At 38.8% G+C, this 16,060-nt stretch overlaps 1 protein-coding gene across 5 annotated transcripts in view; it reads left to right on the top strand.

The window, feature by feature from the left end:
* Positions 1–16,060, top strand: part of MAP3K15 (mitogen-activated protein kinase kinase kinase 15) — an 87,254-nt gene that overhangs the window by 64,507 nt on the left and 6,687 nt on the right. For all 5 annotated transcript variants that reach the window (XR_010826150.1, XM_066981146.1, XM_013184008.3 and 2 more), the window contains 7 exons: positions 3,157–3,290; positions 3,968–4,095; positions 5,528–5,658; positions 5,942–6,047; positions 10,554–10,711; positions 13,058–13,241; positions 15,690–15,867. Coding sequence is in view for 4 of the 5 variants with exons in the window: in XM_066981146.1 (XP_066837247.1) it covers positions 3,157–3,290; positions 3,968–4,095; positions 5,528–5,658; positions 5,942–6,047; positions 10,554–10,711; positions 13,058–13,241; positions 15,690–15,867 (1,019 nt within the window). In the remaining variant the exon portion in view is untranslated. The remainder of the gene's footprint in view (positions 1–3,156; positions 3,291–3,967; positions 4,096–5,527; positions 5,659–5,941; positions 6,048–10,553; positions 10,712–13,057; positions 13,242–15,689; positions 15,868–16,060) is intronic.

Consider the following 16,060-nt stretch of genomic DNA (forward strand, 5'->3'; position numbering starts at 1 on the left):
TTGACAGACTTTATCTGTCACAGTGATTTGAGATATTTAGGATTAGATTCATCCATTGTGCTTTTGATTTATCACTGAAACATACATGCTAGGAACCTAGTCAATGTAGCCTTTCTTTATAATCATTACAGAGAAGAAAAACTTGGAAAGGATTATTTAGCTTTTAGGTAGGCTCAGGTTACGGTAGGTGAATCTTCCTAAGACAAACTTTTCACCTCCATACAGATGTTTACATCTATAGCAGCAATTACTCTGTGCTTCTGTTTGTATTGAACTCTGAAAATCCACAACAAAAAGTAGGTTGTGTCTTTTATTTGCGGTCAAGCAAGTTAAGTCAATCGAACTGATGAGTGTAAAACCCTGCTGTGGTTTGTTTGAACTGGGTATCTTTCTGACTGTCCCATTCCAGCAATACTGTTTTGTTTACAATTCAGAGCCTTTACAATGGTGAACTGTTCATAGTACCTGAGGCTTCAGCAGAGGATCAAGAAAGCAGATGGCCCTCTACTGTACTGTTGAATATAATTGCATACTGTGGAGAAGAAGAGTTTTTGCACTAAAATTTATGCATAATGATCAGAGAGTTCTCTCCTCAAGTGAAAAGGACAAGATACACACATCTGTTAAGTCCAGCTTAATACATACATTTGTGGATCAGATACATATGTTATATAGGATCAGAAAGAGTATAATCTATAGCTGAAGATTTTACATTACATAGTTGTGAACGTAGTTAATAGTAGGAAAGCCTCCAAACACCACGATCTATTCAGCTGTATAACAGCTTCTCATAGGAAGGGAGTTCACCAGGGCTTGAGTTTTAAAAACTGAACTGGGAAAAGCACTTGCGAATGTGCACCAGGAGACAATCCTGCATCAATCAATGACACATGGAAAAATGACTAGAGAAATTAATTTTAGATCCTTAAGATCCTTAGGATCCTTTAGATCCTGAATCATTTTATATATCCTGATGTTTTCAGAATTATCACCTTGTTCTTACTGTCTTAGGTCAGGAAATTATGACAGAAATCAAGGTATGCAGGGGAGGATTAATTTGTTAAGCTTAAGACTCCTAATGCCTTTCTGCAACCCAAGATCTTACTTTTAAAAAGATACCACATGGAAAATGCAGCTTTGTATGTTCTTGGTTGTCTTGACAAGCACAGAGAAATGAGAAATTCTTACCATTATTAAAACAGCTGTTAGTATTTGAGGAAGGGGAAAAATAACCCTGAGCACAATTTGGGGGAAGAAAACCTGATTTCAGTTAGAATTCCTGTGAAAATGTTGTCCCAAGGGGATGTATATTTTAGATTGCAGTGTTCTTTGAAAGCAACTACAGTTTAGTTCTACAAATAAAAAGGATTTGGAAGGTGAGTGTGTTTGGCAGTTCTTTCTACCTTAGCATGTTTGTTTCTGCATGTTGGGATTGAAGAAGGTCACTTTCAGAGTCCCTGCTATACCCCAAACTGGATATGCTAGAGATCAGACTGTCCTGCGGTTCATGTTCATACAGGAAGTCAGCTATAAACACTTGTTTGCTCCCACCTCATGCCTGAATTGCACATCCAGGGGTTCACATATTCAGACCTTTGGCAATGAGCAATGATTCGTTCAAATTTTGTTTGTGGCTGTTGAAGAGGAGGCAAATGTCAAATGACATCTAATATATATAGTCTATTAAAATGTCTGCCAACTAGCACGGAACTGTAAATCTCAATAATTTTCATGTATCATGGGACCCAGATTAGAGAACATAGGTTTCTCTACAGTAATTATAGAGTTGGCTTTGGATTAGTCTGTTGCAGATAGGATTGCTGTCAATCTTAAATTCTGCAATGTGACTGCTGTCTTTTTTCTGCACAGTTTTATGTCATATGATAGCTGTGAAGGATGGATATGCTACTACCAAAGAACTTGACAAATTTTACATATGGTGTTTTGGGTCAGTTGTGCCTATCATACACCAAGATTATGTTATGAACCATGAAGTGCTGAAACATGGAAAATGAAACTGTGCTAAAGCTATGCTGACTTAATTTTAGTTCCAATGAACAGAGTATGTTGTTAGGATAAATGACAGACAGTTTTTCTTTAGCTCCTTCCAGATAGTGGCCTGAAACATACCACCTTTTCTGAGAAGAGAGAGGGAATTTCAGTGACTCAAGGACATTGCAATACCAGAACTGCAAAACAGATTGGGAAGGTGCTTCACAGAATCACGGGATGGCTTTGGCAGAGACCTCCGGGCTCACCTGCTCCAACCCCTGCCCAAGCAGGGACACCCAGAGCAGGCTGCCCAGGGCTATGCCCAGGTGGCTTTTGAAGATCTCCAAGGAGGGAGACCCCACAGCCTCTTTGTCACTCACACAGTAAAAAAAGTGTTTCCTTCACTTCAAGGTATTAGATCTCAAGGTTACCTTCTGTATGAGATAGTATTATTGCAGGAAGCAGAAAAAGTAGTTATGGATAGAAATATCAATAGGCCATTTAAAAAGATTTCTTGATAGGAAACCCACATACAGCCACAGAAAATAACATGCAGTTTTCCTATATGGGTCATCCTTCTGGACTTGGGAAGATAGAAAAGGTCTGTGGAAACCGTAGTATTTAATTACCCTTTCAGGAGATGGGCCTTTTTTTTTTTTTTTTGTCTTTTTTCCTTTTGGAGAAAAAATCATAATTAGGAGAGTATCAGAAATGAATTTTGCTGTAGCTAAGCTCTAATGAGTATATAGGGTCTTAGAACAGTGTCCATCCAAATTGGCATAATGAGAATGTCAATTTTATTTATTTTTTAACCATAGATTTCATACATATGTTCCATACATTTACATATTCTGAGGGCTCTGTCAGCAGTTCTGATATGACATCTGAACTGTCTTTTGACAGCATTGTTTCATTGAATTTTGTTTACAGCCGCGTTCCTTGTTTGGGTGAATGCATTTGGAATTTGGTTAGGGAAGATTGTTTTATAAAGGAAGTAACGTGGAAATTTTGGAAGTTGTATAATGCACCAGGCTGGTGGGTAACCTACTTACTACAGCTGTACTGCACTGTACTCAGAGTAGTACATAACTGTTAAAGCTCTCCGTAATCTTACAGTATTGATTAAAATTTGTGTACTGCTTTGTTTATCTTTTCTGCTTGCAGTATGAATATGATTATGATGAGAATGGTGACAGGGTAGTTCTAGGAAAAGGTACTTATGGAATAGTCTATGCTGGAAGAGACCTTAGCAATCAAGTCCGAATAGCCATCAAAGAAATACCTGAGAGAGACAGCAGGTAAGAGCAAGCGAATTGTTACATATACACATTGCTAACAAAATTGTAGTTGTTTGCTGAAAACTTTGTTCTTTGTAACAAGTATTTCTCAGTGGTTAGTTTATAATATCCCAGAAAACTAACATGCAATTTTTATTTCCTCCTAGTATTCAACAGTGCCCTTGTGAGAATGACGACTTTCAGTTGTTCAGAAAAGAGTTTATAAATGTGTATATATATTTGTATGTATATATATATAATGTATGTATAAAAATGATAGTTTGATAAGATTATATATATCATAAATCCTAGAAAAAATAATAATTCATTTTTAAAGTTGCAGTTGTATCTCATTTGTACTGTTTTCAGGGAGGAGGAGAAGGATAAAAGGAGTTTCCAAGGCAGAGATGGTACCACAGAATGATGCAGAAGAGAGTCATGTGTAAATACATTCCTTGAGGGCATGTTTCTTCTACTAGGTTCATATGAGATCCACCTCTGTACTCCTCAGCAGGCAGACAGTCACACTGCATTCTGAATGTCATGGACGTTTACTGAGAATTGCATCAATACCCCTAAAATCCATTGTTTGCAAAAGAGCATTTAAGCGTAGCCTAGAACCTTTTCTCACATCATGAGTTACTCCTTGTTTTATATGTGTGTTGTTATTTTTTTGTTTATTTGTTTGTTTTCAATAGATATTCTCAACCTCTTCATGAAGAGATAGCGCTGCATAAATATTTAAAGCATCGGAACATTGTCCAGTATCTTGGATCTGTTTCAGAAGATGGTTACATTAAGATTTTTATGGAGCAGGTGCCAGGAGGTCTGTATCATTCTGAGCTTAGTCTCTCAAAGAAACCAAAACCAGCTGGGATGCTAAACTTAGTGGAAGCCAAAATGTTCACTTAATGTGTTTGTGCACTGTGTTTGGCTTTTCTATTGAGATGTTAACTACCAGTGGCATTCTTTGAATGTAAAGAAGAGATTTGAAGCATACAAATCCAAATACCCTCTCCCCCTCCTGTAATATTAAAAATCTAGAGAAGGGTCATTAAAAGAAAGTCATTTAATGTTTGGTGTCCAATACGCTTATGATAAAATAGTGGCATTTAAGCTGTACGTTCCTTTTAGCCAGAACACCTAAATGATAAATTGAACTTTTAAGATAGCTTTCTGTTAGCAGTAATCCTGACTGGGCAAAGTGAATATTATTTTCTACTTGCTGCATCCAAACACTGCTTTTACTTAGACAAATTAGAGATAAAAGTGGTATGCTTCCATTGCTCATAAATTCCAGTTTTGTTCCACAAGCCTTTTCTACATTTTTAGATGTGAAGTCCCTCTACATCCTCCCCAGGTTATTCTCCCATCTCCCTTTTGCTATTCGCTGTTCAATGTCAAGTATATGTCAGGATGAGTGTTTAAATTCTTGTAAGAATGTAATTTGCAAAATTAAAACATAAATACGAAAAACAGGGAAAAAAAATCAGGCTTTCTATGGAAGATCCAGACACAAATGTTCGAAGTGTAAATAATTTATCTGGGGCATTCAGGATGGGAAGTTCTTTGTTTTTTGAAATCTTGTGGCCTTCTCACCTAAAAGCTTTGATTTTTTTTTTCTGTTTAGCTGAGACACTTTGACATGTATGACACGCTGATACGACGAGCTTAAATCAACACTTAGACTTGTTTTTCTACACTCGTTAAGAATATCAGCTGCTGCTGTTTACCTACCTTTTCCCCCCGCCCTATTAATATATGCACAGTGGAGTGTGCTGTGATTAGTTGCTAATGTCAGGATATTATGGAACTAATTCTGTTATTTTGAACTCTGCAACCAGTCTTAAAAAGAAACCAGATGTTCAGATTATGCAAGATTCTTTCAGCAAACTTCAGTTTAGAGAGCTGTTGGTGAAGACTTAAAAATCCCTTTGTCTGTGTTTTTCTGGCACGAAGTAGACCACTGCACTTAGTTTAATATGGACAGAAGTAGAAAGACTGTTTATTTTGCTTCACAATTAAACTTATTTAAAGTTATTTAAGAAAATATTAGATACTTTACAGGTAGGGGAATTGTAGATGACCTGTCTCTTACTCTGAATGTCCATTAGTTGGTTGTTTTGAGGAACATTCTTTCCTCTGTCTTAAATGTTTTCAGAAGTTAGTGCTTAAATTAAGCTTAATCTGGCCTTAAATGTTTAATACTAATCTTGGTGTTTTGCTATCTTACTACGCATTCTTCTTAAATCATGTAGGCAGCCTCTCGGCTCTCCTGAGATCTAAGTGGGGCCCAATGAAAGAACCCACAATTAAATTTTACACCAAGCAGATTCTGGAAGGCCTTAAGTATCTCCATGAGAACCAGATTGTACACAGAGATATAAAGGTAAATTTTCTTCTGTCGTTTGCTCTTCATTTTATTTATTTCAGTTAGTTTTACTCTAAGCTGAAGTAGAATTGCTGATAGGATTTCATGGAAGCTTAAAAGAAAAGAATAAAACAACCCCTTCTCCCTGGTGCTCCTGGAAAATTCCTTTGCAGAAAGGAATATTACAAAGATAACCACAAACCTGTAGGAGTATTGAGATTTCGATTTGGAATCTGTACTCAGGTGTCTCACCCAACCCCTCCACCCATGCCCTCTTCTCTCTCTCTCATCCAAACCACAGGGGGACAACGTTCTGGTGAACACCTATAGTGGTGTGGTAAAGATCTCTGATTTTGGTACTTCCAAACGACTGGCAGGAATCAATCCATGCACTGAAACATTTACAGGTAAGACTGGTTGAACAGAGTTCGTAAGGGTGTTTTTAGTAGAGATTCTTCCTTAGGATCTAGGTCTGGATCCAGGATAGCTTTGGAGTTAGAGACAAGACGCTCTTTGGATTCGTGGTGAAAATAGGATTAGGTCTCTTTATTTTCAGGGAAAAGTGAGTGGAAGGGTGATCACCACAAACACAGTCTTTCTTTCTTCTTTATTAATGTTACTTAGTTCCTTTTATTTATAAATTTTAATAAATGACTTGAATGTGATGTGGTAATAGTGTTTATTCTAAGTGTTTTTCGTGCAGTAGCAGTTGATCTGTTGCAATTACATCAGTAAATGCTGGAGTTAAAGCAACTTTTTCATTTAATAATCCTCATAGCAGTAACTCATGCATGCACACTTTTTTTTTTAAAGCGTGTCTAAATGTGTAGCAAACCAAACACAAGCTTCCAAATACTTTCAGTTTTGAGATATTAAATTTAAAACCCAGCCAACTGGCTAACGTGCTGTTATCACCAGGAAAAAGCCGTTTAGATGAAAATAGTAGGCAGACATATTAGAGAAAAGTTTCCTTACACAACAAAATAATAAGAGCTTGCAACATTCCGGGAAAACAAAACTTGCTGAGTAACAGCTGAAACTCCAGACTGAAAAAAGGACAAAATGGTCACATAGTAAATTCTTTTTTTAGTGGAAAATGTAAGTAACATGATGTTTTCACTTGTTATGTGGCTATATGTGTAAGCTAGTACCACAAATCACAAGTCTGGTATTGGCCTGCAGTTTAAGTATGAAAAATGATCCATTGACACAGACTTGAGTCCTGTGGAAGACAGAAGACGACAACCAAGGCTTCCTTTTATCTATCCGGTGGTGATTCTGCAGTTCCTCCAGCTTTCTTACAAAGGAAGCCATGACCATAAAATTATGAATGTTCTGAAAAGATAAGTAAAAAACTGTTTAGAAAAGTAAGTTATTAGGAAATCTTGTGAATCAAAAATTTGGCCTAAAATTACATCCTAATCTTAACAAGGCACATGTCATCTGCCTGTTAAGATCAACGTCTCATCGGGAGAAGATATTTGAAATGAATCTGTTTTCTGCAATGCTTTAATGATTCTAATTAAAATCAAGGTGTATTAGGAGTCCTTTACAGAGAAGAAACACGTATTATTTGTACAGCTTGGAATCACAAATGCAGCATTTGAATGTTTTGTTTACAATGAAGAGCTGTGAAAAGCAATCTCTTCAGGTCATAGGTGTTGCAAAAGAGAAATGACAATCTCTGAACAACACTGGTTAAGTGCTGGCTTCTGAAGCATTTCTTTAAGGAGTTCCATCATATTTTCCAAACTAATTATTTAACAAATATATTTTTAAGGAATCATCTTCCTTATGCAGTGGGATGAATAATTCTCAAATACATACAGATATCCTGAAAAGAATATTTTCAGTTTTTGCCTGCAACATCTGTCTTTGCCGTTATTTTTAGACTGGTTCCATGAAGTTATACTCCATGGGAAAGAAGTCCGCTAACAAGTGGTGTGGTGTATAGCAGTACAGTGCTTCTCATTTCTACAGGATATTGTGGGAACTTTAAGTATATAAAGGGGTTCAGTAAGGCAAAAGATGAAGTCACGGCAGAAGATCCTTTCGTGGTTATTAAAAACGATGATCCAAAAGTTAATTTTGGCCCAGGAAGTCACTGTTATGGCTGATTGCTATTATGGCTGAGGCAGAATCACTGAGTCCTTGCCTGTGTTTATGTACTCTTTAGTGGGTTTTCAGCAACTGATTGCTCTTAGAGGTGATACATGGAGACACGGTATCTGATGGAAAATCACCATACTGTAATAAAATGAGGTAAACCTTTCCTTGGGCTCTTTGTTCTCTTGTATGGTTGCTGTCCTGTTTGTGCCTTAGGGGGGTAATTTACCATAAGAAGAAATGTTTTACTTAAGTTCTCAGTTTGGATTTAAAATGAGGAGGCAGGGGGCTATGGCCAGGTAGGGCTTAAAAGCTCTCTTGAGATTTTTTTTTTTTTAAGTTTCTTAACTCAGTACATAAACTTTGCAGATTTAGGCATTTTGCAATGCAATCCAGATGATTCAAGGGTCAGACTGCTAGTGGTTTAAACATTATATTCCTCCATTCAAGACATTCAACCTGAAGGCAAAGCTGTGGCTTGAACTGTTGTTCTACAGCAATCATGTTTAATGAGCATGCTAATATGCAATCCCTTTTATCTTCACCAGACGTCCTTTACGTCCTTTACTTAATTGTTCACAGCTTTACCACAGTGTAATTTCATTGCTTTCTTAAGTAGAAAAATGATTTAGTTTAAAGATGTTATAAGAGATCCAGCAGGAATTAATGTGGAAAAAATATTGTAGTGTTTGAAACAATGAGGGTGTTTATAGGTTTCCTTTGGTAGTGTGGACTGACTTCTTGTAAAGTTCTCTTGTTAGCTGGTTTAATATGTGATTGAGCATCAGTGATTCCAGACTGACCATCTTGGTTTCATTTATTTACTGTTTTTTGTTTATCAGTATTATAACTAGTATTACAGTCAGATTGTCTACAAGCAAACTTTGGAGACATTCAGATTCCTCCATTAACAGCCAACTGCAGGGCCCTATTTTGCCAACATGTATAACTTTAGAAGTTTCAATAGATTTTTCTTCTCTCTCTCTCTCTCTCCCTCTCTCTCTCTCTCTCTCTCTCTCTCTAACTCTGGATGTCAAAAATCCCAAGCACATCAAAAAGACTTCTTTGAACTGCAATTTATGATGGGTTCATTTATTTTTGTAGTTATCATGTAATTGATTTACCTTGATTACAACCAGGATTCTCCTTGTGTAAAAAGTCAGATTTAAAAAACAATGAAAAAAAAAAGTTTTATCTGTATCATCTTACATGTACAAAAACAGTTTTATAAACTAATTTTTTGAAATTCCCTGTCACTAGTTTGCAATACCAATATTTTTTTCCAGATATTTTTCCTTTGGTGGTATTGTCCCAACTCCCTTATCTTTATGACACCTTTTCCTTTTAACATGTATATTCATCTACTTGTATGTAGATGTTATTGTATGTTTCAAAAAGACATTAAGTTGAGTAAGTGCTTGGACACGTGGTTCATAGGGATTTTTTTTTGGTTGAGATTTTACCTCATTTGCATTATGTAGTTTTGCCTTATCATCATCATTACAGGTATTTCCTGCAGATGTTGTTTTTTTTTTTTTTAAGGCTACTATTAAGTCCTTATTGACTAAATCTTGCTTCACCAGTAATATTAAAGAACAAATTCTCTGATAGGAAAAACAAATTACACCTACATTGAAACAGAGACCTGTGAACTGCCAGTATGAAAAGAAGTAACTATCAAAGAAAATATTACTAATAGTTATCATCCTAAAAATACCTATCATGTAATTTGTATATTACAATGAATGAAAATACATCTTAGTCTGTTTATGGTGAAAGACTGGCAAAATTTTATATTTTTTTTTCAAAAATTTGTAAAAAGCAAGCATGATTAACCCTTCTGCTTGTCCCATTCTTTCAGGCTTTCAATTCTTTCAGTTTCTTTTCAGTTCTTTCATTGTGTCTTGTGGCTGTCTTTCCAGAGGCACTTCACAAAGTTGAGAACCTCTTAGTTTCCCAAAGCAAGTCTTCTACTGCTTGTGTGGGCATATTTCTCAGGGGCCCACCTGACTCTGGAGGAGCTGTTTCCTACCAGTGCTGATGCTGTGAGATCATGGTATGATGGCAGTGGCCAAGAATTTCACACAAGTTTTTCCTGAAGACATTTGCCCCTGCCTCTAAGAAAGCACCACAATACAGCTTTCTGAGAACAAACCGTGCTTGGAAAACAATGATAATTTTAACTGTGTGCGTCCCTAGTTTAACAGAAAAATAACATTTCCCTACTTCTAACACTTTACCCACCCATTTGGGCTTGCATTCTTTGTATTCTACTTCTACTTTCCAGTATAGAATTGTAATTTTTTTTCCATGATGTTGTTTTTCTTCTAGCTTTCTTCTCTCTAGCAGTAGCTGTATTACTCTTAAAGATCCCATCTTCAGGCCTTCCATCTCTATCACTAGATGCTGTCCTGCACTGATATTCTCATTATAGGGGTAAACATAAGAAGAACTATTCTCATGAAGAGTATGTCACTTTGCTGCTTTTCATCACCGCTTACGTACAGAATCTTTACAATTTAGCGCCTGCAAAAATTGTTTGATATAATTTTAGATTCTGAGGAAGCATTTGGATTATGAATATATTTTCAGCAGTTTGAAGATTTGTTTTAGAAAGGGAGAAAAGTTTATAGAAAAAATGCTGAACTGTAACTTTCTGTCTAGTTTTAGTATTGATATTGGAAATCAAATGTGGTTGTTTTTTTTATACAGGCTGCATTTGACAATTTTTGGATTGCTTAGTGGTGTGTTTATTCTCTTCAATAAGAATTAATATAAAATGTAACAATCCTTTTTGTCCTGCCTAGGAACATTGCAGTACATGGCTCCAGAAATCATTGATAAAGGACCACGAGGATACGGTGCACCAGCTGATATCTGGTCACTAGGTTGTACCATTATTGAAATGGCAACAGGCAAACCTCCATTTCATGAACTAGGGGAGCCTCAAGCAGCAATGTTTAAAGTAAGTATTTTTTTTATTATTTTCTTTTACTGCCCAGTTTATGAATTTCCAACTACTAACTTAATTGTTAGTAACCTTTTGTTATATGGACTGTTTTGCACAAAGCCACAGTCTGCCCTGTATTCTTAATTCTGTCTGAAGGATTCTTCTCTGCTCTAAGTTGTGTTGCTCTAGGGGGCAATAATTTATTTTTGTGTTGGAAATAGGTTATGACTCAGAGCAACAACCTGAAAGATGAGTGAAGATTTATGAAAACTAATATTCTCTAACTTCTTACTTCTGTCATCTCCTACTCTTGATTAATGATTTCCTTCTTGGCAACCAGAGTCTCCAATGATGACAACCAAGTTCTTGCTGCTGCTTTAAGTCTTTTTTTTTGTAAGCCTTCCTTCCAGAGGATCTGTTTGCCTTGTCTTTCAAAGGCCCAATCTCTGCAAGGTGGTAGAAAGCTCTGGTGGAAGAGGGCAGTCTAATTTTTCCAGGATTTCTTACAATGGGAAATATATTATCCCCATAACCTAGCAAACTACTTTCAATTATGGATATTGTTAAATGGCTTTTCCTTGGTATGTAGTTAAAAGTCACAATGTGAACATCAGTGTAAATTATTACTGCAGCCATGGTAGCAAAATCAAAAAATTATCAATATGGATAGTGAGCGGGGCTGCAATTCACCATGCTTCATACTAGGCCTGCGAGTTGTCCCATGCACCAAAGCTAAAAGGCAAAGAAAGGGACAGTTACAGTTTTTGACGTAGTTGTTCCAACAGTATAATGGAACTGTCCTGGCTTTTGTTTAGCGCTTAAGGGCACCTGGCACCACAGTGCCATCAGCTTGTGACACAGCCGAAGCTGGCTGTGTGAGCCTGCCTCCCGAGTGCACAAAGAGGAGCTGACCACGGAGAAGGACATGTCAAGAGGAGTTGTCACAGCCCAGCGAGCAGCTGGCTCGCTTCCCTCTGTGCCCGAATCAAAAGTCTTGCTGGGCTGGCATTTTGAAATGGTGAAACTATATACCCCATTTATAAAGCACCGTCCAAAATGCACGTGGGATTTTGCAAATCAGATAAAAATGCTTCATCAGGAAAGGCAGATGCATAGATACAACCATGGATGTGTCCAACAGGGCACAATATAAATTTAATTATTTATTAAATACATCAATTTAATTGCAGAGGTTAGCAAGTTGCCTATATTTAAAAGAGTTACCTGCAGTTTTTGTTCAGAATATAATGAGTTTTGAATGTGCTTAGCATTCTGGTTTGGAATGGCTTAATGCATTGTTAGCATTTTACATTCTGCACTGTCACTTGAAAACAAGTGCAGCTTGCTTTCACTGCTCAGCATTTTTTTGCTTCAGCTTGCATTGAAGCAGAACCACTATCGTAAGTGCGTAAGTGCCCCAGCATGTTAAGGCAGCTGTATAATGAGATTATTTAAACAACTTACCATTTTAGCAAGCTGCTGGCACTTGTTTAACTGCTGGGCTACTATCTCCCTTGTGGCCACTATCTTTCTGCTTGGTCTCCAGCACCTGCTTTATGTAAAGATGCTGAGTCTACAAGACAGACACCTGCCACACAGTGCACACATTACACAGCTCTCACCTCAAGACATTTACACGGGCTTGGCATTAAAGAGGAAGAAGGCAGCGAAGGAGCTGGAGAAATCACTAGGGAGCAACTTGAACAAGCACATTTTTCATTACTTAAAGAAGGTTTGGAGGATTGTGTCTCGATAAACCTTTGGGCATCACATGATTTTCATTACCTAACACTGCATGCCTGCAGAAGACATCTGGCCCAAGTGCCTGGGGTGGTGACAAGGTCTGGCAAGGTCGTTGTCAGCATTCGTACAAGGAAATTTGGCAGCAGCTGGAGCAGAACAGGTGCAGGCCTGGGCAGCGAGGCAGTCAGCACTAGAGGAGGAAGTTATTCCTGTTCCAAGGCACAAATGTGCTGGAGGACGTCAGCAACTGAGAGAGACGACACTGCAGTGGGGCGATGGGAAGCGTGTGCTACCTCAGGAGGGACACTTGGCTAGTGCGAGAAGCAGCATCTTAAGCACTTGGTATGCATAATGTCCAAATCCCGAGAATGTCTGGAGGTAGATGGCTGGATACATCTGTACGTTGACATTTGTGTAACACAGCGGGCATTCAGGCCGTGTTTGCAATGAAGTAACACGGGATCAGAACCTCATCACTTCACTGCTGTGTGGGTACCTGGACCTCTGCTTTTCCCATTTGCAGTCATTGAGGTTGTGACAGGTCATACTAAGAACGCTTAGGCCCGTGCTCTCCTTGCAGTTTGGTTAAAATAATTTGCATTTGTGTTTTACTTGCAGGTTGGGATGTTTAAGATTCATCCTGAAATTCCAGAATCGCTGTCCACTGAAGCAAGGGCCTTTATTTTGCTTTGCTTTGAACCCGATCCTTGTAAGCGTGTTACAGCATCTGATTTGCTCAGAGATTCCTTCCTGAAGCAAGTAAACAAGGGCAAGAAAAGCAGAATTGCATTCAAGCCTTCAGGTAATTATCAGCCAAATGCGAGTCAACATCGTTATTAAGGGTTATATAAAAGATTGGAGCCATTAAGCACTTCATTTTACTACAGATTTTTCTTGTGCCAAGAAATCAGCAGGAACTCAACAGTTGAAAGTGCCTGTGATTTGTAATTACACATATTTTGCGAGAATTGTTTAATTTTGGTGTCTTGCTTATTTTGCATTTTTTCTTGCTGAAAACTCCCAACCACGTTCTTCCTTCCACCAAAATAAATGCCCCATTTATAGTAAATTGAAATTAGAAAAATGACGTTCAGTAAAGAATTTCCAAAGCAGCTCTACATTTTAGATTCACAATTATGTACATTTCAGAGATCTGGGTTTTATAGAGTAGGTCCTTGGCACCCGAAAATGGGTCTGTCAGGTGTCTACATGGCTCAGCATTTTCGAACTTGATATGTAACTTGGAAATGTGACATGTAGGCAATGAAGTATCAGTTCTGGGGGTTGATTTGTTTTATCCACTTATCTTGTTTTCCCCCGCTCCCGCAGTGGGGAGCCACTTTCTTAATGATAAGCAATTCTTAATACAGACCTGCCAAATAAATCCTAAGTGTTTGAAGGAACTGTCCATTTAAAAATAAGCAAAACCATTGATCTTTTCGCTGTCTGCACACACACATGCACACATTCCCAGTGCAAACTGAATCACTTCCCTCCTTGATCATTTTTTCCCTTGCCTGGGAGCTTTTGAAAGAAAAGGAGTGGAATACTTAGGGGGAAAAACTAGCAAAGAATTTGTAACACCTAGCTGAGCTGGATTCAGCAAGGAAATGGGCGTCTCCTCTTGTCCTGAGGGGCAGCGGGTGAAAAGAACTGCAGTCCCTGAGGTTAGACTGATTAATGGGAGAGCTCATGCTGCTCTGCTGGGAGCTATCGGCAGGGTGGCAGCCTTCTGCGATGGTCTTTTCAGCCCTTGGCTGAGGACATTTCTTGGGCAATTGTGTGGCATTACAAAGGATGCTGCCTGCCCTGTTAGCTGCCCTGGGAGCAACAGGGTCATTGTCAAATACCAGGGGAGCTGCGGTTGTCTTCTCCACCCCTTCCTTCCTCCTGCCTTCCTCCTTTCTTCTCCCACTCGTTGGTGAGGCTATGGGACTCCGGGTGGCCTGAGGAGCCGGTGCTGCAGGGTGCAAGCTCTGGGCTGCAGCAAGAAGCAAGCTCAGCATTGGCCGGGGATGCGAGCAGAGTGGGCAAATGCTACAAAAACTATTTCTTGGGTGAAGGAAGGGAAACACAACATGGCTGCAGCTGAATGTGTGGTTTGCTGCACTGAATGGGGGAAAGTTGTGCTGGCTGCTGCCGACATCTCCACGGGGAGTTTGGGAGCACAAAGCAGGTCACGGTGCAGCAGGTCACTTTGTCTTCCCCCTCTGCCATTTTCCTCACTACCAATTTCCACATCTTTGCTCCCAGCTTTCCATCCTCTCTTTTTTTTTTTTTTCTTTCTGCTGATAAAAGCAGCCCACATCAAATCTCTTACTCTTGGGATGACAACTTTCAATTTTCCATACAGCCGAGAAGCCTTGAACGAGGTCCCACAAGGCGACATACATTGTTTCATTTCCGCGAAGCTTTAACCTCAGCCATTTGAACATCTATCATTTACTATGGAGTGTCAGAGCTTTCTGAACAACTTTTAACTTCTAGCTCTTGCTTCTCCTCACAAGTCGTTGCGACAAACATCAAAAACTTTCACGATATTTTAGCTTCACACGTGTACTCTAGTTGAAAGAACTTCGTTACTTTTCTTATCATGCAGCTGCAAATTGGCAATCAGGTTTATAACAAGCTCTCAATATCTGTTGATTTTTTTTTCCCCTTCTTTCTTTCAAGATGAATTGGAGTGGGACAAGGGATTTCCTTCAGGCTAGTCCCAAAACAGAGACTCCTTACTGAGGGCAGGGGGAAATGTGAACAAAGCTGATGCCTTGAGTGACAGAGAGGGGGCAATTGTACGTCTGTTAGCACCATCGGGCAGAGGTGAGGTGGGAGGGGGCCGGATATCAAAGTGCTCTCTGCTTAGAGATCCAGCTGTGGTGGAGCAGCTGGTGGTACCCGGCTGGATCGAGACAGGCTCATGAAACAGCTGTATATTCAGTTGCACCCTCTGTGGGAATAGCACCAAGGGGGAGTGGGTGTATGTCTGCAAGACAGGGTAACAAAATGACCTTCATATTTCATCTAGGTGCTGTGCTGCCTTTGGGTTCGGCAGTTAGTTAATTCATACCTTTTATTGCTTATGCATGTAATGATTTAGAGTTGTATTTCTGCTTTCTATCCACGAGGTTACCTCTCCCTCAGCCATTCTGCAAAATGAGGCCTCGATATCACTGCAGATGATCACAGCTGCTTTAAGCACATTGCCCTTTCCTGCCCGGTTGCATTACATATTTATAATGTCTGTTCATAGATTACAACCGTAACACATCCCTCCCGCTGCCCATCCACGGAGAGCAGGCTGGCAGTAGCAGCAGCGAGCATGGCTCCGTTTCGCCAGACTCTGATGTACAGCACGATATGTTTTTTGAAAGGCCAAAGAGATCCATTTCAGAGATTCACGTAAAGCATCCCATCTCCCATTTGCTGAGGTAAAACATTTTCTTTTCACTTGACACCCATGATTATTGTGTGGATTTAATTCCTGTTATATTTTATCTGAAGATATTTTTTTTCACAGTGACTTTAGTAAGCAGGTGAGTTACAGAGGCAAGTTACCAGTTAACTTAAATATTGCGTATATTTAACTAATGAAAAAATATTTTTTTAATGTTTCCATGTATT

This window comes from Anser cygnoides, chromosome 1 (assembly GCF_040182565.1).
Source record: "Anser cygnoides isolate HZ-2024a breed goose chromosome 1, Taihu_goose_T2T_genome, whole genome shotgun sequence".
In the NCBI taxonomy this organism is placed as follows: Eukaryota; Metazoa; Chordata; class Aves; order Anseriformes; family Anatidae; genus Anser; species Anser cygnoides.